The 22,557-nt window shown below is 36.7% G+C and overlaps 2 protein-coding genes across 4 annotated transcripts; one reads left to right on the plus strand and one right to left on the minus strand.

Annotated features, from left to right (window-relative positions):
* Window positions 1–19: 19 nt before the first annotated feature.
* On the plus strand, window positions 20–6,203 carry LOC131788990 (PCNA-interacting partner-like). The gene is made up of 11 exons (XM_059106075.2): window positions 20–123; window positions 439–656; window positions 1,330–1,599; window positions 2,021–2,081; window positions 2,220–2,377; window positions 3,046–3,210; window positions 3,838–3,924; window positions 4,410–4,477; window positions 4,802–5,128; window positions 5,431–5,506; window positions 5,713–6,203. Exons 1-11 carry the CDS (start codon window positions 30–32, stop codon window positions 6,130–6,132), a joined length of 1,944 nt encoding a protein of 647 aa, XP_058962058.2. The 5' UTR covers window positions 20–29; the 3' UTR covers window positions 6,133–6,203.
* Window positions 6,204–6,770: 567 nt separating this feature from the next.
* On the minus strand, window positions 6,771–22,544 carry LOC131790809 (mediator of DNA damage checkpoint protein 1-like). Of its 3 annotated transcripts, none has more exons than XM_066162491.1 (27): window positions 22,259–22,544; window positions 21,205–21,268; window positions 20,908–20,960; window positions 20,624–20,716; window positions 20,262–20,363; window positions 19,597–19,686; window positions 18,888–19,007; window positions 18,655–18,790; window positions 18,369–18,453; window positions 17,260–17,804; window positions 15,738–16,625; window positions 15,534–15,619; window positions 15,328–15,376; window positions 14,822–14,970; window positions 13,348–13,797; window positions 12,960–13,124; window positions 12,337–12,519; window positions 11,888–12,013; window positions 10,941–11,075; window positions 10,713–10,859; window positions 10,462–10,530; window positions 9,814–9,913; window positions 9,333–9,396; window positions 9,158–9,249; window positions 8,368–8,393; window positions 8,055–8,215; window positions 6,771–7,579 (listed from the first exon to the last, which is right to left on the minus strand). In XM_066162491.1, exons 1-27 carry the CDS (start codon window positions 22,349–22,351, stop codon window positions 7,432–7,434), a joined length of 4,419 nt encoding a protein of 1,472 aa, XP_066018588.1. In that variant the 5' UTR covers window positions 22,352–22,544; the 3' UTR covers window positions 6,771–7,431. The 3 variants fall into 3 exon arrangements, with proteins under 3 accessions (XP_066018588.1, XP_066018589.1, XP_058964050.2); XM_066162492.1 differs by having other exon boundaries at window positions 15,945–16,628; XM_059108067.2 differs by having other exon boundaries at window positions 15,738–16,628.
* Window positions 22,545–22,557: the final 13 nt, after the last annotated feature.

The following is a 22,557-nucleotide window of genomic DNA, read 5'->3' on the forward strand; positions in this document are numbered from 1 at the left end:
AATTCGAATCACACAAGGAAGAAGATAACATGGCTGCTGGATTTGTTTACTGGATAGCCGAAGACAAATTGCAGCGATTATCTGAAGCTTTTCAGCTATTTAAAAATCACAACGGCTGGAAAGGTGAGATAGCTTGTGTTTTCATTCTAGGAAATGTTCTAGGAGAAAGTGACTGCGATGGAATTTCATACATCAACTTCACGTTTTGAGTAGATTATGTGTAACGTTTACCTGATCTGTTTTAATACTAAAATTTGTTGGAATTAATCGAAAAATCACTCCAAATCTCTTGATATATTAGCCACGATAGAAGATCGAAGATGATTCAATCGACTTTTACCGTAAGATGTAACCTAGTATATACATTCATAGTGCCGTTTACTTTTGACAAGTTTATTGTACATGTGATAGTCTAATACGACTTTTTAACAATTTCAGATGACATCCAAGCCTCCACTTATCTTACCTTTGGATGTCAAAGCTACAACTTCACAAAGAACCATTTCTTCAAACAAGTAAAATGGCAAAGTTCAACAGAATTTATCATAAACCTCTACAGGGAACATAGCACAAAAAAGCCATTCTGTGATTCCATCTTTAATCTAAAAGAACAGCTGGTAGCTCTTCAGCTGATTATGGCACAACTCAACAAAGAGGTACAAAAAGTATTTCTCTGTCCTAAGGAGGGCCAGAAGGATCAATAATTTATAATAGAACAACTAAGCATGTCACCCCAAATCCCAGTGAGTAAATTGGCAGTCATCCCACAAGTGGCCCAAGCTCCAGCTGTGAATTGTCACTTGCGAGATAAGATTCATGTATGGAAATATTTACGACTGCTCTTCAGAGTATAAATAAAATACCTCACCTTACTTCCACGGTGAATTGCTTGCTATCTGACTGCTTACTATTTTGAAAAGAACCCATTCTAGCTAGTTATCCAGTTCTAGGTTTATTGCATTCATAAGACTTTTCTTATGTACATAGTAAACCTAGAAATGGATAAACTGCCAAAATGAGTTCTTTTCAACATAGTAAGCGGTCAGATAGCAAGCAATACACTGTGGAAGTGATTTCCTACATAACAACAACTCAGTTGGTGAAACCAAATTATTTGATACATAAGAGCCTGTCACTGTAATTTCAAATTCTCCTACCCAAAATGTAAAAACTTAGCCTCTCAAACCAAAGAAAAATAAGAACTGTTGCATGCCAATATAATATCTACTATAAGAAAATTCTTCATAGGAGGTACTAAGGTTTTGTAACCATCCGGCCAGTATTAAAAGATTATCAACAGAAATATTGATAATGGCATTATTTTTTAAGGAAACTGGAGAGTTTGCAGTGAAAATGCATGATGTACTTGAAGCCCATGAAGAAATTATGAAGTACAAGTTGTCAATGGATGAGGAAGAAAATTCAATTTCTAAGTTATGCACAGCCTATAACAAGTTTCTGTTGCACTGCAATTCTGTGGACTTTGCTGATGTCTTTCAGAGAGTCAAAACATGTTTTATCATGGACAGTAATGTCAAAGACATGCTTCAAATTTCGCAACAGTTTGTTGTCACTGGGAAGCCAAAGACACAACTAGAGGTGAGAAATTAGAGAGTTGTTTTAAATGCTATCTTATTTGAAATAATTCCTAACCCTTTGGCCCTCGTGTGTGACTGCTCCCTACAATATTACCCCTGAATCACAAATTAAGGTCTCAAGAATAAAAGAAATGATCACCAAATGAAAAGGCTCTTGATGTTTCATCAAATTCTCCTTATCAGCACCTTAGGAAATGTATAGAGAACTATGTGGAGAGTGTACATACTTACATTTTATGTTAGAGGGCAAAGGGCTGATGGTGGTGACTTTTGTTAGTCTAGACACTGACTTACGTTGGCCTTCAGTCAAGTAATTTAGCTTAATAAAAGTAACTGTAACAGTTAAAGAATGAACCAGTAATCAGGCTGGTTATTTCATTAATGTGTTGATTCTATCATTACATGAAACTGATTTCTTCCAGCAACAAATTCTTCAGTTGATAGTTGGAAACAGAACCTTGATCTGCTTCACAGAGACAGAAGGTAGGTCACCCCCTAAGTAAACTGAGTTTCAATGGATTATGAACCTCAAAGCACATTCAAATATTAACTATTGTCTAAACTTGCAACTTCCTTGAAATGCCCCATTTCACCTTTTTCTAATTATTTTTGTGCACACAGATGGTCAACACTCACTATCTGAGAAAACAGCTGATATGCTCCTGCATAGAGAAGTACCAGCAGATGTGCTTGGTGATCAATTAATAAACATATCTCCACAGCGAAGGACCCCCAGTCCTGCTCTATCTCATTCAGTTTCACAAGAATCATTGGCTCAGGTAATTTTAAACATCAAACTGGCTTTGTGAGTCAGAAAAACCCCTTCAGCTTGCTGAAAATCCATCTGTATAAATTATGAAGTAACTAAATATAACTTAACCTTGAGCATTTAAAATGTGGAGAATTCATTGAAAATTGTAATCATAAAAAAAAAAAAATCTCCATTACCAGTAATTGGATTGCCATGGTGTCAATTTTACCTACTACAGTGAAAAATGATGTTAATTACATTGTATATTGTCCACCAATGCAGAAAGTTTTCAGATAAAACTGGGTACAGTTCATCTGAGTTTTTTTTACCATGATTCAAACAGAGTTGGGTTTTGGAAGATCAGAAGAAACTGGTTTGATCGGAAAAACTTAAGCCACCTAAGTAATCTTTTGACTAATATTTTTACAAAAAACATGAATAAAAGGAACATATTCATTGTACTGTACATTTAGTCCCAAACCACCTTCAGCTCTGGTTCAGTTTGGTTGAAAGCTAGATTGTTTCATCCTGAGCTAAATAGCCATCCTCTGGGTATTGATTTCTCTGATGGAGAGCCTTTCCCTCTCTTTACACTACCAGTGCAAGAGTGTGAAGTGAAAGATGGTCTGACTTTACAAGTGATTTAGTGATGATATTATAAAGTTTAATGATCCATACATGTTATCTTAACAACAGGATCAATTTCTGAAGGTTTGCCTGAGTTACCTCAGGCTCCTGGTGAATTCCAGGGATGAACTGGCTCTTTCTCAGGCTATCAATATACCTCACAGGGACTTGGCTCATAAACAGTTTACAGTATTGAGGAAGGTTGCTAGGGAAAAAAACATGCCCATGTTTCAGGTACCACTCAATTTGTTTATTAGAGTAAATATTATTATGAAAATTACACAATTATGTTACAATCAGTGAATGAAAGTTATCTTTAAAAAATATTGATATTAAGACCACACATACATGAAAATATCATTAATATCTGGCAAAAAGTTGTCAATGAGTGGAATCAAATATCATTGGACTAAGAGTGTTAAAATTGTAAGAGTCAAAACTCTCAACCTAGTTTAGAAAATTCTTCCTTGATGTTAGAGACAAAATCGGGCATGTTGAAAGAGTCTAGGAGTCAAAGCATGAGAGGTGGCATCTCAGTTCTTTTTCAAGTATTTAAATCATGATGTTGACATTCTTGCCTGTATATCATTGTAATCAGCATCAGCTCATGTCATGGTTGAGAACAGGTTACAGAACCAAAGCTGTAATCTTTCAATCCATTTACTGCGGGAGTTCTTGGATATTGCCTTGCTTTTCATTGGACTGGCTGGCTGTGGGATGGATTGAGTTGTAGTCTAAAATGTATATAGACTTACCCAGTAATAATAATTTTAAAAGTCTTCCACATCATTATCCCCAGCAGTCAAAGGCTAACATCATTCAGTTTTGAACACTGTTTTTCTTTCCTTCCCTTCCCAACAGACAGCTGTCTCCTTTATTCTGAGGATACGATTAGGTGGGAAGAGTTATGCACCAAGCAATGACAACCCACTTCTTCCATTAACTAAGGTGTATATCAAATATTACCTTTAATAGAATTATACCAAATAGATATTTCTAATATATTTTAACTGTTAGAAGGCTTCAGGATATTTTACCATAAGAGGGAATCTTTACCCATCCAGCTGGAGCTTATCCCAGTTTCTATGTAGCATGAAGCAACTAGGAGTATTACTACTCCATCCCTCACTCTTTCCCCCCCCCCCCTCCCCTCTGGATGGGATGCTAGTTCCATTGCAAGGTTACCACCCCGCATTTCATCAGGCTTCCCTGACAATTTACCAGTACCCATTTATACTTCTGGGTGGAGAGACTTGGCCTTGCCCAAGAATACAACACATTGACTAGGCCAGGTCTCAAACCCAGACCTCTCCACCAGGGGTTGGTGAAGGCACTGATCACAAAATCTGTAGGGAGTGGTGTCCTATCCCCATGTGGGACTCAGATTTTTCTGTCCCATACTCATGCCTTATGTTTCAAAAATTTTTTTACAGGGTCTTGGAGAGTTTGTCACCTTTTTCCAAAAGCTACAAAATGTCTGTGAAGAAATAGCTGATGCAAAGTATGAAAGCTTTATGATGGGTATTACTTTTTGAACACTGCTTAGTAATTTAACATCCTTTCTGCAAAAGGAAGGTTTTGAAACTAAGTTCACCTTTTCTTTTTCCACCAAGCAACTAATGGTAAAATAACAAAACTATTTCATGTAGATTAAGTTTGTTTAACAAGTTAATCATGGCTAAAACTATATTATTTAGTTGAACACTCTTCAATGAGTGGGTTAATAAGATCGTTTGAAGTGATTGTTGTCACAAACCAGGCATCAAAATCAAAACCAAAATCATTTTTGGGGCCAATTGTGTTAAATTGTGTGCTTACCTTTCAGAAATGCTGTCTTAAGAATTATCAACATGCTCAAAGTGAGCATTATGAAATCCAAAGAAAAGGTTTTTACAAATGAATGCATTGCCAAAACTGTGGAATCTCTGAAAGAAAAGGTGGAAGAACTAAGCTGCAAAACAGGTGATGGTGACAAAACAAAGTCATCCATGGCAGGAATGAATGTGTATTTCCTGATTCAGGCTGTTTTAGATGAGCATGTCAAGCAAAGTTGTCTCCAGGGATATGAAACAATGGACTTGAGATGTGCCCTTATGACACCAGAATTACCTCATGGAAAATCTAAAATACGATCTACACTAAGTCAGTTCAGGTAAGGTGGAACAGTTTTGAAGAACTCTTTGACCTTTAAGACTTGTGGCATGGCATTCTCTGGGCAAGCTTATAGATTAGCTAGGGCTGATATAGTCACTCTCTTGTTTCTTTGAATAAATATTTCTAGCACTGGCAAATTCACCCTCCACTTAAGAGTCAGTAAGTAGAAAATTTGTGAGTCAAGATAACCCTGGGAAACTTGTATTTAGCTCCAGCATTGCCTGTGAAATAAAGTTCTAGGTAACTTGTTATTATCTTAAGAGAAAATTCAAGACATATTTTTAATTTTTTTCTGGCTAGAACACCTGATTCTGAGTCTTCAGAAGCAGCTGTTACACCACCAAAGGACCAGCCGACAAAACACAAACCTGAAAAGGTAAGATCCTAGTAAAACAGCAACTTTATTCATCTGAAGATGAAATCTAAGACATGGTAACCTCTCTCTTTGTTTGTCTTTTGTCCATTTTTATTTTCATTTTGTTCAAAGAAGCTTAGTATCTTAATGCAATGGCAAATCATATATTGGGTTTCCTTGAGGACCATCTTAGAATAGCTGATTAATTTTTTAATTGTTTTTCACAGAAACCATTTGAAAGTTATAGGAAAGTATGTGGTGATATGAGCTGGGCCAAACCTGCTTACAGCATTCAGATAGGACCAAGTCCTGCCGACAAAAGAGACCAAATGATGACAGCTGCCATAAACACTGATATCTTAAAATCTCATCAGGAAAGTGGCAATGAATCTTGCATTAAGGATACACCGAAATGTCACACCAAGAAAAGAACTCTAACAGAATCTATGTGCAACAAGGAGAACATTCCAACTGGTAACAAAACCATAAATGATGTTAAAAAACCACCAGCCAAACGTATGCTCCTCGAGATGGACATCATTGCAAAAAAGAGCTCAAAGGGCAAAACTAAAACAAAAACATTGTCCAAAAGAAAAAAGATTCCATTACTTCAAGGACAAAAACAGCTTACCAATTTTTTTAGGTGATATGTTGTATCAAAACAAACATCACAAAATTTTATTCATTTTCATACATTATTGTATTTTAGAGACCCAAGATAAGATTACTATGCCATGAGTGCCATTATTAAATGTTATAATTTTTTCTACACAAACTAAACACTTACAAGATATAATTGCTTGGACTATGTCACTAAGGAACCATCACCATCCCAAACAAATTATTAGCAACTTTGCAAAATTTCATTTACCGGTAAGTGTAGGTTACTTTAACAACCAGTCAGAGTAAGACATCATCACAAAAAGTACCTCTTACACTATTACTTTTACAAGTCTGGCCAAAGCCTTGCAGAACAAAACTGTTCTCTATAGCAACAAAATTATGTTGAAGTACAAAATTAAAAAGTATGTCAACTTGTTATTTTAAGGATTAATGACAGTTATTGGGTTTTAAAGGAAATAGGTAGCCTTCAGTATTAATTTTACTTCTTGAAAAAAGATTCCTTGCAGGTGCAAACTTTTTTGAGTACAATATTAAATTATTACTTTTTATTGCAGACTATAAAATGTAACCATTCACTGTGGCTAGCACATGGCTTTATATAACGATATGACTTTGGCACATAAAAAAAGGTACATGACGCAAAGTTTAAAACGCAAGTGCACTCTTTCTAAAAGGCATCTTCATGAAAGCCATCTCTTTCATTACTTTAAGAATATCATGACCAAAATTTATCATCTATGCTGACCCATATGATTGTCCTCTCTGTCCTATATACTCATGTTGCTCCTTGATTCCCTATATTGAGAACTTCTTAGTATTCAGATATGATCAAATAAACACATATCTCCATCTGATGTAAAAATTTCAGTAGCAGAGTTCAATACATAGGATCCTCTACATCTGAGGATGCTTTTCCTAGTCTTGAGTATGTCCTTTGCAAGAACATTCCACAGCATCCATAACAGTGAGGGTTCAAAAAGTCATGTCTGGTTGGGTTTTTAGACTGAGGTTCTTTATTAGAGCTCCCATACCAAAACCTGTGATTGGTTGTTCAGCCTGTCTCATCTGGTACTCAATTCCCAATGTGAACAGGTTTCTTCATTTTCTCTTTCCTCTTCCTACATGTATCAGTGCCTTGAGTTTTAAAAGATTGCAAGGTATGAATAATAAGGCTATGTCAGGAGCCTCTCTTACATCCATCAGAGCTGCCATCATACAAGCTCCAAAACTCTTCCACAAAGTCAAATCATTGATTGTTTTCTTAGATCTTGCTACATTTCTGAGCTCCTTGAATTTGGTAAACAATGGTTCACATCAATGGTTCATCTCTTTCTTCGTTTTGACGCTGAGTTCTTTGTCCCTGATGATGTTGCAACTTCCCCTGAAGTTTCCTTCTTTCTCTTACTTTGTCCACTTGAGCTGCTTGTATCTTGTGATGTATCCAGAATTTCATCTGCAAATAATTTATACCTGGAGCAAAAGTTAAGGATGCAATAATATTGATAAATTTATTGATAGAATAGCAAAAAGCAAGCTTCTAAGAGAATTGAAGCCTTGTACCTTCTCCATATCATTCCATCATTGTGAAAAATGAGAAATAAATTGAAGAATCTATCAAACTTAAGAAAGACACAATGTTACTGCTATTCAGTCAAGCTGGGCAAGAGTTCCTAGGAGAAAAATTAACCCACATTTTTACTCTCAGTGACTGAGAGTTTCCTTAAAATCTCCATCTCCCTCACTAAAAACCATTTTATCCAATAAGCACCCTCCACTCCTCCCCTATCTCAATTGGGAAGCTAGGGAAATTTAAAGTCTTGCTGAGGTTTGATAAACAAACTAATTAAAAGTAACTGACCTTTCAGGACCAATCACTAAGACTAGCAAGGCAAATTCAAACCAATCCAAACCACTTTTGACACTCACTTTACAAAGAAAAGGATACTCTTCGAGACTGAGCTCTTGCCTCAACACTCCTGCGAGAAGAACTTCAGCACTCACCACAGGAATGCCAGCTTCCATTGGCTTTCTACAGACACTTCTGTCATCTTCACAAGAGATTACAAAAACTCCGTTCTCTCTACTTCTTGGCATACTGGTCAAGAACTTAACCAAAACAAAAACTATCACTAAACTGAAATGGTACATCTTTGCAACATATTTCAAACAAACATCACCTCTCCAACTTGACCACTCAGAGGAGAATATTGAGAGATATTACCATTAAGAACACAATGAAATTTAAGTGTGATACATACCTCTCCTTTAGCACTTTTAATTATGTCTGAAAAATAAAAATTCATTCCTTACTGTACATTTTCATGCACTAACTTTTACCCAACAAAACTTTCTGATGAGTGAAAAATGGCCATGGAATTCATATTTTTTATGCATTGGCCATTTAAAGTAAAGCTTCTTGACCTGGCTATTATTTAATATAAATCAAGGGTGATCCAACTCCTGAGAGCGACTATCATCTAATTTCTCCTTGCAATATCACGCTTATCACACATAAAGGTTATGAGAATAAAAGAAATGATCACCACCTAAAAATGCTCTTGACAGTTAGAAAAATTCTCCTTGTCAGTACCTTAAGAATGTGGTGAGATTGGTTTAGAGAATATGCATATGGACCCTAGGGTGTAAAGAGTTAAAGTGGTGCAAAGATTAAGAGAAAAACAAATTGACAAGAATCTGCAGGCAGATTATTAAATGGATATCACTGTCAATTGCTTGTTAACCTCACTGAAAATGAAATTATTTCAGAGTTATAACTGCCATCAGAAACAAAATCACTTCACCCACAGTGTTCTCCCTTATTTTAAGCACAATGGGTAAAAGAAATTTCAAACTGTAAGAGCAATCCTTTTACCTGTTGAAATTTCAAGAATTCCAAACCATTTTAGGCAGTAATAAGGGATACTACATGCAGTGAATTTTACTAGTAACTGCCTGAAAAGGAGAAGACTGATCCATACAACTTTGATAGCCACTTAAAAACACTTAAAGTATTCAATAACTCCTTAAAATTGTGATTACAGTTTGTACCTTTCATCTGAGATGGTTCTGGTTTGACTTTCTTTGTTACATGGACCTTGCAACCCTCTAAGAGACCTTTAGTGAGTGCAACTTCATGAGATCTGAAAGAAAACATATTTTTTAACATTACCATCACCAAATCATTTTCCTCATAAATAAACACTTCTCAAATTAAGAAGCTCACCTTTGAAGATCAAAATTGTATTGCTTCTCTGCATCTTCATCCTTAACTAAGAATGGGGATGTGTCTATAACATAGAACCAAAAAAAAAAACTTAATATGGAAATAAGCTCAGTCTGCATCTGTCAGTTCTTTAGTGTTAGTAATAAAAAAGTCAAGCAAGTGCTATAAAGTCTGTATAATAGGGTAATATAGTATTATCAGCTGAGTTGATAATGTAAATTGGCCACCCTAAAGATTTTCAAAGCTGAACTTCCAAGCATTAGCCCTTCATCAGAGTGAAAGGCTTACAGTGAAGGGCTAACACTCAAAATATCAGCTTTGAAACTCTTTGCAGTGGCCAATTTACATTATCACCTCAGCTGAACTTGATAATTCCAAAGTACCCTGTTATACTCTCCCATCAATGCAGCACCACAGTTTCTTTAGAAACTTACCCCCTCTTTACTTGTATTTAATTTACTTTCTATGACTGTATTCTTACCTACAAAACCCTTAGCCTTTTTACAAGCTTCTAGCCATGAAGGAAGAACAATGACCTGCCCACCAGCAAGACCACATAAGAACTTGACTGTACGCCGTACCTATAAGTAACAGTAATAAGGATAATAACAAGAATTGATGCCAAAAATTAACACTAGTCTACTATAAAACCTTTTTAACAAAGAGACTGATTACTTCAAAATAACTCCAAGAACTTTAAAATAAATTGACCCCTTTTAAGTCTTAAAGTTTTGAAAGCTCATTATTTCAATTACGATTCCATCAACCTTGCTCAAGCAAATATCTACTATCAATTAAAATGATTTTAGGTCCTTAAACAATGTCATCTGGATTCGGAGCCAAGCATGGATTTTTTTCCATTTATCTTTTTTAAGCACTTTTAGCAATATTTGCCACAATCAAGTGGAAATAAAAATTAAATTGCCTTCAAAAGTGCTCTCTGAAACTTGAAAAAAAGCAAAAAATATGATGAAGTAGATATGCATGACAGTAAATTGTTTCAATTCTGTTAATCTCATAACTTCTAAAGCACTTGCTTATTTTTAAGAGAAACCAAAGCCTGCTGGCAATCTACACATCCAGTGATTCCACTTTAATTTGTGCTCATCAAAGTACAAATAGCACAAACCTTATCAGTGACCAGATGAGTACAGTTGTGAATATTATCCACCAGCTGACCTCCTAAGCTTGTCACAACCTATAGAAGAGTTTATCTTTAATAAGTTGGACAATTTTTTGAAGTTACAATTGACATCCATAATCTGGAAGGTATTCAAGTTTACTGTGATCTACAAATTGTACATCTCCTTGATCAAGAAAAAAACAAAAGGTACCCAAGAATCCATAGTGTCTCTTCAAAAGCATCAAGAATGAACTTACCTTTTCACCCTGTTTATCATAAAGCCCGGTGAACATTATCCTTGGGCTATTTTCTGTAGATGACTTCCCCCTCTGCAAGGATGGGCTTCGGTTCACAGAGGGCTCCTTTCCACGCCTCCCTCTCTTTGCTGGCGTTTCCTCCACCTCCTGAAGAGTACAGCATTGAAAACACAAAAACATAGTGATCAGCAATAGCTATTTTCTCCAGTACATGTACATTGTACTAACCAATGATTCAGAGTTCTCTTGTGGATGTTTCCTCTGCCTCCCTTTGCGACTTTGCTTACTGCTTCCAGCTGTTGGGCTTTCCTCTAAGTCTGCAATGGTCTCAGAATACTCTGTACCATCTGATGATGCCAAAGCCTACCCAACAAAAAATCACAAACATAACAACTACATCCTGTTTAGAGAAAAATGTTTTTTTGTCCTGTCATGAGTGTGGGACAAAGAAAAATTCTGAGCCCCCATGAGGAATCAAACCTCAGACCTTCAGATTCTGCACTCTGATACTCTACCACTGAGCCACAGAGACTCCATGGTGAGTGAGGTCTATTACAAAGTTCATATGACACATGTCCTGCATACTGCTAGGATCAGCAAATATGTTGATAGCATAATGTTTGTAGATAGAAATAAGAGAGATGGTAGGTTTTTTGGTACATCTTGTTTGCAAGCATTGCTTGCAAACATTGCTTGCAATATAGCACTAAAATTATCAAATCAGTTGGTGACTTGGTTGAATGCCAGTTGACGTATTAGTTGACAGCCAGCCAACAGTCGCAGGATAGTAGGTCCACTGTTTGAAAATAATTGACCAATGATGGTCAACCAACTGTTGATCAACACTCAACCAACCATGTTGGCTCTCATCTCAACATTGCTTGAGTTACAGTCCACTTTTAGCCTGCTTCTAGCTGACTATACACCTATACATCGATCAGGATTTGAATGACTAAATTAGCAAGGCTGTCCATAGGGCACATGATCCAAGGTAACTTACAGCAAGAATAACAAAGGCACATGGGTCATGCATGCACAAAAAAACCGTTTATACACATCTGACTACCCTGCATCTGAGCAAATGAAATTATCGTCTGCATGGTTAACATATACACAAGCAGTACTGTATGTCTCAGTCAAAGTGTTTTACATAGAAAGCATTTTTCATCACATGCCTCTAATTCAGCAGCTGAGGGTTGTATTCTCTTCCTGCCTCTACCCTTTCCTTTTGAAGCAGAGACACTGGCAGGTGATTCTGATGGCTGCAGCTCATTGACATTAACAGTGGGGGTCTCCTGAACCTTAAATTTAAAAAATATGCAGTCATGTAAACAAGCCTAATTAGAGGTCATGAATTGTGAGTGTACTTAAAAATTTAGTTGAAATAACCAGGTTGGGTAAAATGTCAAGATATTTGCACAGATCTTTCAAATTGGATAAAATTAGTTCTTCCATAAATACGTATTATTTTGCAAATTGAGAGAAGAGGCTGTACCAAATAACATGAAGACATTACCCACAAACAGCATTTTTAGCTAAGATCTCTTAAATCAAATTTAAAAGTTAACATGGATTCCCTTAAAGCTTAATAATAAATATATTCTATAGATCACAGAGAACTTACTATTTGGGGAGAAGTACTTGCAAATGCTTCTGATTCACAATCCATGACTCTCTTTGGCTGTGTTTTCTTTCCTCTGCCTTTGCCTTTTCCTCGGCCCCTCCCTCTGGTAGGCGTACTCACAGCCTCTCCAGGAATTGGTTCATTGGAGATGATAGATACCTCTGAACCAATGGATTCTCTTTTCTAACATTTAGTGAATTCAGAGGGCAATACAGAATCAGCAATTTTTAACTACTTTTTAAATGGAATATACGTTTAATTATATTTATCATTAGTTTACCATAAAAAGGAAAAGAACCAAATTGTAAAATTTCAGTATTTGCAATAAAGTTGGTTACAAAATATCTGTATGAAGCCTTCAACATTCACTTTGTGAAAAACAAATTCCACAAAATTTCAGCACCTTCAAGCTTTTCATAAATAAACATATTACCTAGACTTTCGAGCAACACAATTATCTATGCAAGAAGGCAGCTGTTGTGTTTCACATCACAGTGCCTATGAGAAATCTTTAAACACTTTTGTATGGCTACCTAGATTTCCTTTTCCAACTACTTTAATTAAATTCTGTAGTAAACAGGAATAAGCATTGAAAAGAGCATGTTAATGAAATGAATTCATACCAATGATTCCTCCACTGATGCTTCATTTTTCCTTCCTTTTCCCTTTCCTCTTCCCTTCCCTTTTCCTTTTCCCCTTTTAGGAACAGCTTCAGCTGATGAATCTGGCTGACTCTCAACAGCATCACCAGAAACCTCTCCCAACTCTTTAGCAGTAGTGTCTAAGGACTTCAAATTTTGTAATGTTTATTTAGGGTGAGATGGTCTTACCAATATAAAACGATAAACTTTTTCTATAATTATAAGAAAGAAAATTATTCACATACAGTCAAGTAAGATTGCCATTCAAACTGGCATAACTAACTACCAAACAAATAAAATAGAAGGTGCCCATAATAGAGAATGTGGACAGCATCTTTCAAGTGATCTAAAGAAGCAAAACAAAGCTTACTGGCTCAAGAGGCGTTTCGGACAGAAATGTTGCATCCATTTGTGCTGCCTTTCCTTTCTGCCCCCTTCTTGATTTTCTTACAGGTGTTTCTTCCACCTCTTCATCAAGTTTTCCTTTCCCAGCCTGTTTTCCTCTTTTTCTCCCTGATGTTGAGGCTGGCACCTTGGAAGTCTCTTTGTCTTGATTATCAGATCCATTTGTCTCCTTTGCTCCCTTCTGTCCTGAGCTCGCTGACAAAGTTTCTTTACCTTCATCCTCATCTGGTGTTCCAGGGTCAATCGTGACCCTCATAGCGCCTCTTCTTCCCTTTCTACTAGACACTGTTGCTCGAGGATTTTTGTCATTTCTATTTAAAATACTGCCTGGTATACTATCCACATTATTTTCTGCTCTTTTATCAATATTGGTTATTTCTACCTCAGACTCTGTAGGATTTTCAGCTGATCCAGCCTAATCAGATAGAATATTGAAAAATATTTCACACTTTTCAAGAGGTAAATTAAACCCATAAAGCTTTTTAGTATATATTCTTGCATGACAAAAGTACAGAGCCCAGTTGTATAGAGGATTGATAACGCTATCCACCAGATAAATCCCTATCCAGTGGAGAAGTTATAACAAAATGTATCACATTATCTACTGGATAGATATTTATCCAGTGGATGGAGTTATCTGACAAACCAATTATCTGGAATTATCTTCAAACAACCAGGGCCTATACAGAAACAGAATATGATAAGCGTGAATTTTTACCAGGTGAAGTCTCGCTACTCTTACTAATGGTGCAAATTAATAGGATTTCTAAGCACTATGCATCCTTGGAGTAGTCCATTATAATTAGTGCCTGTCACTAGAATTTTCTCTTGTTTCCTTATAGTTTTTTTGGTACCAATCACGGCCAGGCACCTTGAGTTATATGCTGCAAAATACTTTGGGTGACCTCAACTGTAGCACTGCCACCATTGTTTAGTATACTTAGGTAATAACATGACTTCAAGGGTAATTTGGGGTAAAAAAAAGCACAAGTAAATTTTTTGAAGACAACAAGATTGCACAAGCCCATAGGGCAAGTGTAATTCGTAGTCTTTGAAAAATTTACAAGTGCTTATTATACCAAATTGCTAGAAAAATATTGCCACAACTTCTTAATAATGTACATGAAAAAACATCATACAAAGTCAAGACAGACAAAACTTTGAAAGCATGCATGTGCTATTTATAATTTGTGCTCGTGTTACAACTTTGCACTCATGAGAATGCAATCATTTTTTTAGCCAGTCAGAAGCTCATAATTTTTTTCATGTACATTATTACTAGTCACCCCATTATCCATTCATGAGTGATCAATAACTGATCATGCAATCTTACTGCTTACAGCATCAAGCACTTAATTACTATAATTTAAGTAAAAAGCAACTTATAATAGGTATCAGCCACTCATACAAAGTAATTTCATTCTGCCTGAGTCAGTCACCTGTTCACGTGCTTCTCCTTGAGAATCTTCAATAACTGGCTTTTTCCTTCCCCTCCTGGAACGTGATCGCCGTGGCGTTACATCTTCACTGTCCTGAGAGTCATCCACAACATCAACAGCAGGGCTTGCGGAAGGTTTGTTTTTATCCCCTAGAGCAACAAAAATATCTCTTGGGCCTCTCTCTTCACAGGCTGAATGAGTACATTGCAAGTGCATAGTGGAATACTAATGATGGAATGATGGAGGTGATTAAGTAGGAATATGGGTAAATGCCAGAGTGAATAGATGAGGATAGGTAAAATATCAGTAACTGGGTAAGCCAACTGGTGGATGGAAAAATGAGATGAATAGGAAAGATGGGGTGACAAGTGCAGGAGGGGGAGGGGGGGGGCAAGTAGGTGAGAGGGAGGTGCAGATAAAAAAAATGACAAATGAATATAAGGACCCCTTACTACTTATTGCAGGCCACATCACCTTACAAACAATTGCTAAGTATTTGTACAAACCTCCACTAACAGCTGATACACCATTCTCAGTTTCATCTTTGTCTGTCACCTGAAAACAAAAAAATAGAAATATGTTTAACTCCCACAAGCATGTCAAGACTAATAGTTCACAAAACAATAACTGATCTAAAGATCACATATTTATTAAGCAACCTACAAATTTTCAAGGTACCCACCCCACCCTAAACAGTAAATATTTAATGTACCTGTGCTGGTGGTTCTGTCTCCTCTGCAGAGGGATTATCAATACCATAAGCTTGGGTAGCTTCTATCATGTCATTGTGAGATGAAGCTGGTATAAAACATACAAAGAAAAAAGTGAGAAATGGAACTTGATCATGATAACTTTGTCAGAAAACAAACCAACTGGCGAAATATACACAAAAACAAGTATACTGAGCTCAAAGTACCCGAATCATTGCTATCACAAGCATAAGCTTGAGTTCCCTCCAGCCCATAGGCTATAGTGGCAAGGTTTGCCTGTTTCGTAACATGCTCTCCAACACCACTGTCTCCCTTGTCATCCTCATCATTATTCCCACTACAAGGCTGAGTTGAACCAAAATCAGACACAAGTGTCCCTGCATTTGCATCATGACCTCTACCCTGATATCCACCTGTGCAACTTCTGCCCTTAATAGCTGTCTCCTCATCATCAATTTCTTCAGCTCCATATGCTTGAGTTGCTTCCAGCCCATATGCAATGGTAGCTTGGACATCATCACCTATGCTGACCCCAGCATCAAGGTCAGAAGGCTGCTCTCCTTCTGTCTTTGTAGAGCCCTTTTGTAGATCCTCTTCTTCATCATCACCACCTCCAATCCCATATGCTTGGGTGGCTTGCAAGTCATAGGCAAGTGTTTGTACCTGACCTCTCTTGCTGTCATCATCATTATTACATGTATTATCCCTCTCTGAATCACTCACACTTTCTGGTTCTCCTATGCCATAAGCTAACGTTGCTTGAATCTCATCAGTAGCTGCTGTTATAGCAGTGCCAATTGGAAGTGGCTGTGAATCTAAACTGTCAGAATCCTCTCCTTCCTCTATGCAATAAGCTTGTGTTGCCTCCAGGTCACAAGGATCAACTGCCTTATGCAGATCTCTTGCTACTGCTTTATCCCCATTTGCTACAGATTCTATTTCAAATTCAGAGTCACTTTGAACAGTATAGGCTTGAGTGGCAACATCTGCTCCATAATCATCAACAGCTTCATTGTTTTGTTCATCATCTGTTGAATCGTCTTTTTGTATTTCTTTTGTTTCATCAACACTAGTCCTATTATCAGGTCCATCACCTTCTGAAAATAGATCAATCACATCCAACTGATAATTTCAACCTAATTATTTCAATTCCAAACTCAGTATATTTGAGACTTGACAAAAATTTAAATTAAGATTTTTAAAAAATAAGTGGCTTCATGCTCAAGCTAAAACAACAGACAAAGACCCAAAATTGACGTTATCCATTTGGCAGTACCACAAATAATCTTTTTTCACCCATCACATAGCTGTTGATGATTATGGAGCAGATGTTGCCACTCAAGCCTATGCTGTTTTTCACCTATCACATAATGGTCATAAAAGTTGGTAAATTTTTTTCCATTCAAGAATTTTGCCTCTCCCCATCCTTGTGAAAATTGTTTTTGAAATCCTGCTGAAGAAAGGCAACTGGAGGGCATATAACAAAACACTAATTTAAGATCAATCCTGTAGATCTCATAGAATCAACAGATACCTGAAAGCTTTTGTTTCAGAAATATGGGGTGCCCTGCTTTCCTGAAATGAAAGTTATACAAGTTGCTTGATGACAAAAATTAGGCTTCTCTATGGCATCTGGGCTTTACTAGACCACATCCCTATCAAATTCACTCCACCAATCAACAAGTACTTAAACAATCACATTATTCCACAGAGGATGTACTCACATACCTGAATCACCCTCATCATCAGTAGAACTCATTTCAGCTCTATAGTATGGAAGTGTCGCATTAGTATCCTTAACTGCCACCATTTCTTCCTCTGTGTTTGGCCTTTCCTCCAACAAACTGTCAGCCTTGTCTTTTTCCACTACATCTGCTGGACTTTCTTTCAATCTTTTGGCTGCCTTATCATTGTCTTCATCAGAATTAGACTCATACAACAAAGTTGGTTCATTCAGAACAATTGGTGGTCCAGGTTTCTTTTTAGGAGATTCATCTGATTCTGAACCATACAGAAGTGTTGGCTCACAAGAAGGACCCTTGTCTGAAACCCTTGCTGCTGGGTGCCTTGGTCTTTTAATTGGGCTCCCATCATCAGATTCAGAGCCATATAACAGTGTAGGCTGGCATGGAGGTTGGGTGACAGAACCCCTAGCTCCAGGGTGCCTGAATGGGCTTGTATCTGAGAGTGAATCAGATTCAGAGCTAACCTTCAAAGTTTGTGGAATGCTTCTTGTTTGAGCTGAGTGAGATCCAGAAGACCCTGTTGAATCTCTATGAAATGAAAATAATTAGAGCTACAAGTTATAAAACTTCTGTTCCTCTTACAAGGTTGGCAGAAGAGCCATTAACCCTTTTACTAAAGATTTCATCAGTAATTCTCCTTACTGTCTGCCATACAATTCTTATGATGTTTGTTCTGAGAATTCAGTACTGGATCAACTTATGATCCCCTAAAATATATTTTTCTTTATTCTCATCACCTGTCTGTTTGATATTGTTATGATATTGTAAGGGGAAATTCTGTCTTGGTCACTCATGGGAATTTAAGATTTGGGCATAAAAAAACCTCATAAAGTAAACAGTATAATATTTCCTTGGATCAAAGTAATCCTTCTCTTAAGGAATGAACAGTTTCAGTTTAATGAAACAATGAAAGTAAGAGATGAATAATAAAAGTCTCAGATGAGATTTTATAGTGCACAAACTGTAAACCTCTGTTCTTGCATGTTTATCATAAAACATTTCAGAAAGGGAAAGAAGAGAGCATTTCACTAAAAATCATATAGCTCAGAGTTAGTCAACTTCAAATCTTCCTTAAAAAACTGAGCAACTCACCTACACTGAAACACATGGCTTGGGCTCCCAAGTCCAAATGCAAGAGTCTGTCCCTCCAAGCAAGCATCTTGTTTTATTGGAACACCTATTAATAAACACAAGAGCAGAATTGCAAATAGCTTTTCTTTCTTGAAAGGAAGCAGCTCCGACCACATCCTCCAATTAGTCGTGGGTATTTGACTACACAATTTGCTTGGGGTTTGAAATTTTAAATTTGGGGGAAAAAACCTTTGGAAATTTATATATGTAACAACCTACTCATTCAAATTTTACACTTAAGACTTACTTGAGACCCTCTGCTCATTGGATATCTCCTTTTCATCCTCAGAGCTGTACAATATAGTTGGCACTGCTGTTTTTACAAGAGGTCGCTCTTCATCAGTGTCACTATCTGTGTCTGCAGCATATGCATCTTCATAGTCCTTAACAACAAAAGAATGCTTGAAGATAATCTAATTTAATTAAAATAGCATCCCATGAAAAAAGTATAGAGATCTTTGCTCATCATCATACACATACCTTGGATGGTTTTGTCGTTTCATGGTCTGGTTTTGCTTGCAGTAATGATTCCCTTGGGGCAGCTCCTTTTACATGTACATCAATGGTACTTGACATACTAACATCCTCACTCTCTATTGGCTGTCAACAAGAAAAAACCAACAAGCAACTATCTATTTTACAGGGAACTTCAAACATGGTGTAACATTAAACACTTGGCAAGTGAGATCATTTCTAAATTTTCTAATTTTCCTCAGCTTCAAACTTTAAAAACCTGACCTTTCATGATGGGTTGGGAATCTATTTTCAAAGTTTACAAAACTCATGGTCAAAATTCTCCTGTCTAAATTGTTTTACATACATGAACACCTGATAGTAAACTTTTGTATGACTCAAAACCTGCATTCAATCTTAGAAGCTCTGCACCATTCTTTTAAGTGAAAGAAAGACAAGGGAAGAACCTAGACCAAGGAAATGCACCATTTCAGTATTGACGTTAGCAATTGTTGCATCCCATCAGGGAGGGCACGACCATAACACTGATAAGATTTGGTCACTCCCTAAGGCAGCACAATTCAATTTACTAGTCATGTGAAACACTTATTTGATGAGTTATAGTAAACCTGGAAAACAGGGAATAGTTATGAGTTATAAGTGGAAGGGAAAAAGAAAGCTAGAGTGTGTTTTTGTTGTTCTAAACAACTGATAACCTGCTCAGCCTGATCACTACCTTATCAATCTTCTTCATTCCTTCCTCAGTGTTCAAATCTGTCAACATAGATTCAGAACCTGTCTCTGAAACTGTTTCATCTCCATCATCCTGCAAATCAAAACAACAATTATAGTAATATCAATCATCAAACCACTACAGAAGACATAGTAACCTACACTGTAGCAATCAGCATCCTAGACTACAGCTGGACCCAGTTGTTTGAAGGCTGATTAGTGCTAACTTTTTTAGTCTATGTTTCTTTATTCCTTTATTCAAAAGCCTTTTTGGGATAATTTTCTGCATTTGTTTCAGAGCATCCAATAATCATATTGCAGGCAAAAAGAATTCAACTGAATTTTCCTTAAAAGCTTTCAGATCTGAAATCAGATTTTTATAATAACCTTTAGTTATCTTGACCCAGCTTTTAACAACCTGGCTAAGAGCAAAAGGTCTTGGTTTAACCTTGGCCAAGACATTGTGTTGTGTTCTTTGGCAAGATAGTGTATTAACAAGACAGTGGATTGCCACTCTGTCTGAAAGGAGTAGCTGCAATACTCCTACATTTAAGATGGGCTAAACCTGACAAGGTCTTAGGATGAGCCTTGTCAATCCCCTTTAGTACCAGTGCTGCTGACATTGAACCACAATTCCTGACTCACTTACTGCCTCCAGGCTTCACTCACCTCCTCCTCCTCCATGACCATCAAGTACTGACAAGTCACATCACCAAAAGTTAACATATCACCATGTTTAAGCTCATACCGTACCTTGGGCTTTAGGACAGACTAAAATGTGAAATTCAGAGCAATTGTCATAAATATTTTAGCATGGACCTTTTGTAAGTTGAATGGAACTCCTCCAGTCTGGTGTGGGCAATGTATAATACAGCAAACAAAACAGGTTATACCGAAGTAAAGAAATATTTTTAAAAAATTGGTTCTGGAAGATCTACTGTATTCTTATTTCTTTCATTCCTAAAAGACAGACCAAGAAGCTGAAAGGTTTTTAAAGTATTTATTACACAATGCAAGGGACTCTAACGTACCTTTCCTTTCCTTGTTCTGTTCTTGCTCTCACAATCATACAGAAGGTGAAGATCTCTTTGCACTTCAATGCAGGCATGTTTCTTTGACAAAGCCTTATGATTAAAATGTAAAGTAGAAAGTAAGTAGAAGAGAACAGCATAACAATACAGCTCTAGAAACTGCTGTGTCAAAGGGCAAGAGGGGAACAAAAGACTTCATGTCTTGTCTTGACTTCTCGTGCTCAGTTATGGGCTTACTTGCTTAACAGTCTGGGGCCAAAAATTTAATGAAGAGAACTACTCACCTTTATGGGGATAGTGATGTTACACTTGCCATCTCTCCCTATAAAATTATCACCTTTAGAGAAAAAAAGATGTATAAAGCAGTTATATTTTTATCTATCCTTAAGCCCTTAAGCAGACAATAGAATGAACAAGACAGAAAAGTGGTGAAAATGGGAACAAAACGAAGAAAAAGTTAAAAGATAATAAAGGAAATGAAAAACAAAAAAAAATTGAATGGCCGCAGTACAAAAATATATGGAGGAAGCCTACTAGCTAAGTAATAAACAAATGATAAAATGCAGAAAAGAAGCACAAACCTTTGAATACTGGAAAAATTGATTCTTTAAAACCTTGTTGAGAGAAAACTTTAAGATGTGCAACCTAAAACAAAAGTAAAAAACATTCAACATCATTGAACCAGGATAATGATGAAAATGATTATAATGATGATAATTATGAAGTTACTGTAAATTATTTCTGTTCAGCTCCCCCTCTGTCAAAAACTCCATGTAAAGTATGCTCTTATTTGCAGGAGTAAACAAAGCCCCACCCCCCACCCTTTATTGATGGTCCTCAAGGATAAGCACCATTAAGGGAAAAAAACCACTTCCAAAGCAATCACATAAGTAATCTTTTTAAAACTATTTCATAATGATTTGTAGATTCTGAAACTTATATTTCAAACTCAAAGTTATCAGGATCAGATTTATTTTATGTAGAGATTTTATTTGAATAGTGCCAGTTAAATTAAGTTTTATTTGTAGTATAAAGAGGGAATAACTTATTGATTAACGCTCATGTAAAAAAAATAAGACGAATACACTACCATGAAAATCTTAAAGGTTATCAACGCTCTTAAGATACAGTCACAAGTAAAAAAAATCATTCCTTACTCTCCAAAATGTCTCTTTTTACCCTTTCACCCACCCCTCCCCCTCCCAACTCACACACGCACAGTGGGGGAGTGACTGTTCCTTTCAAAACAAGAGAATAGCGAAATGTGCACGAGATTTCGTTCAATTTCAACCGTCGAAAGAGTTTAATTGGCCATGTTCGGTAAAATTTCCGCACAGCCCCATACTTCATTATGCATTCAGTTCTTGAATAGAGAAAACAATTGACTAAAACAATACATTGCCATTGGGAAAACAGATTTGTTTTACATTAGTATGGGGCTGTGCGGAAATTTTACCCCATGTTCTCCCAATCTCCTGGATGGCGACGCGAAAGGAAACGAAAGGAAGAAACGAAAGGAAACCAACAAACCAGCAAAAACAAGGCACGCCAACATGAGTGCCTCTGAAACGTACGAAATGTAATTGTAGCGCTCAAGGAATGCATTGTAATTCTACGGAATTTTTTCAAACTTACCTCGATTTTCTTGGAGCGAACCTTATTCTCTTCCTCACTTTCTACCTCCTCTAATTCAAAATCATCTATTACTTGTGTCTGATCGAAATCCATTTCACAAAAAACCTGCTTCTGTATCGCGTCACAACTTAAGATCTTGCGAATCCCTCAGGCAATCCTGATCACACCTTTTTCCGAACTACCGTTACCATGGAGCTTCGATGTAATTTCAAGAACTTATCGAGTTAAAAAAAAATACAAGATAAAAAACAGCAGTGTAACGTTTCAAGCTTTTACCCCAGTTAAGTTTTCATAGAAAC

Source organism: Pocillopora verrucosa, chromosome 2 (assembly GCF_036669915.1).
Source record: "Pocillopora verrucosa isolate sample1 chromosome 2, ASM3666991v2, whole genome shotgun sequence".
Taxonomy (NCBI): Eukaryota; Metazoa; Cnidaria; class Anthozoa; order Scleractinia; family Pocilloporidae; genus Pocillopora; species Pocillopora verrucosa.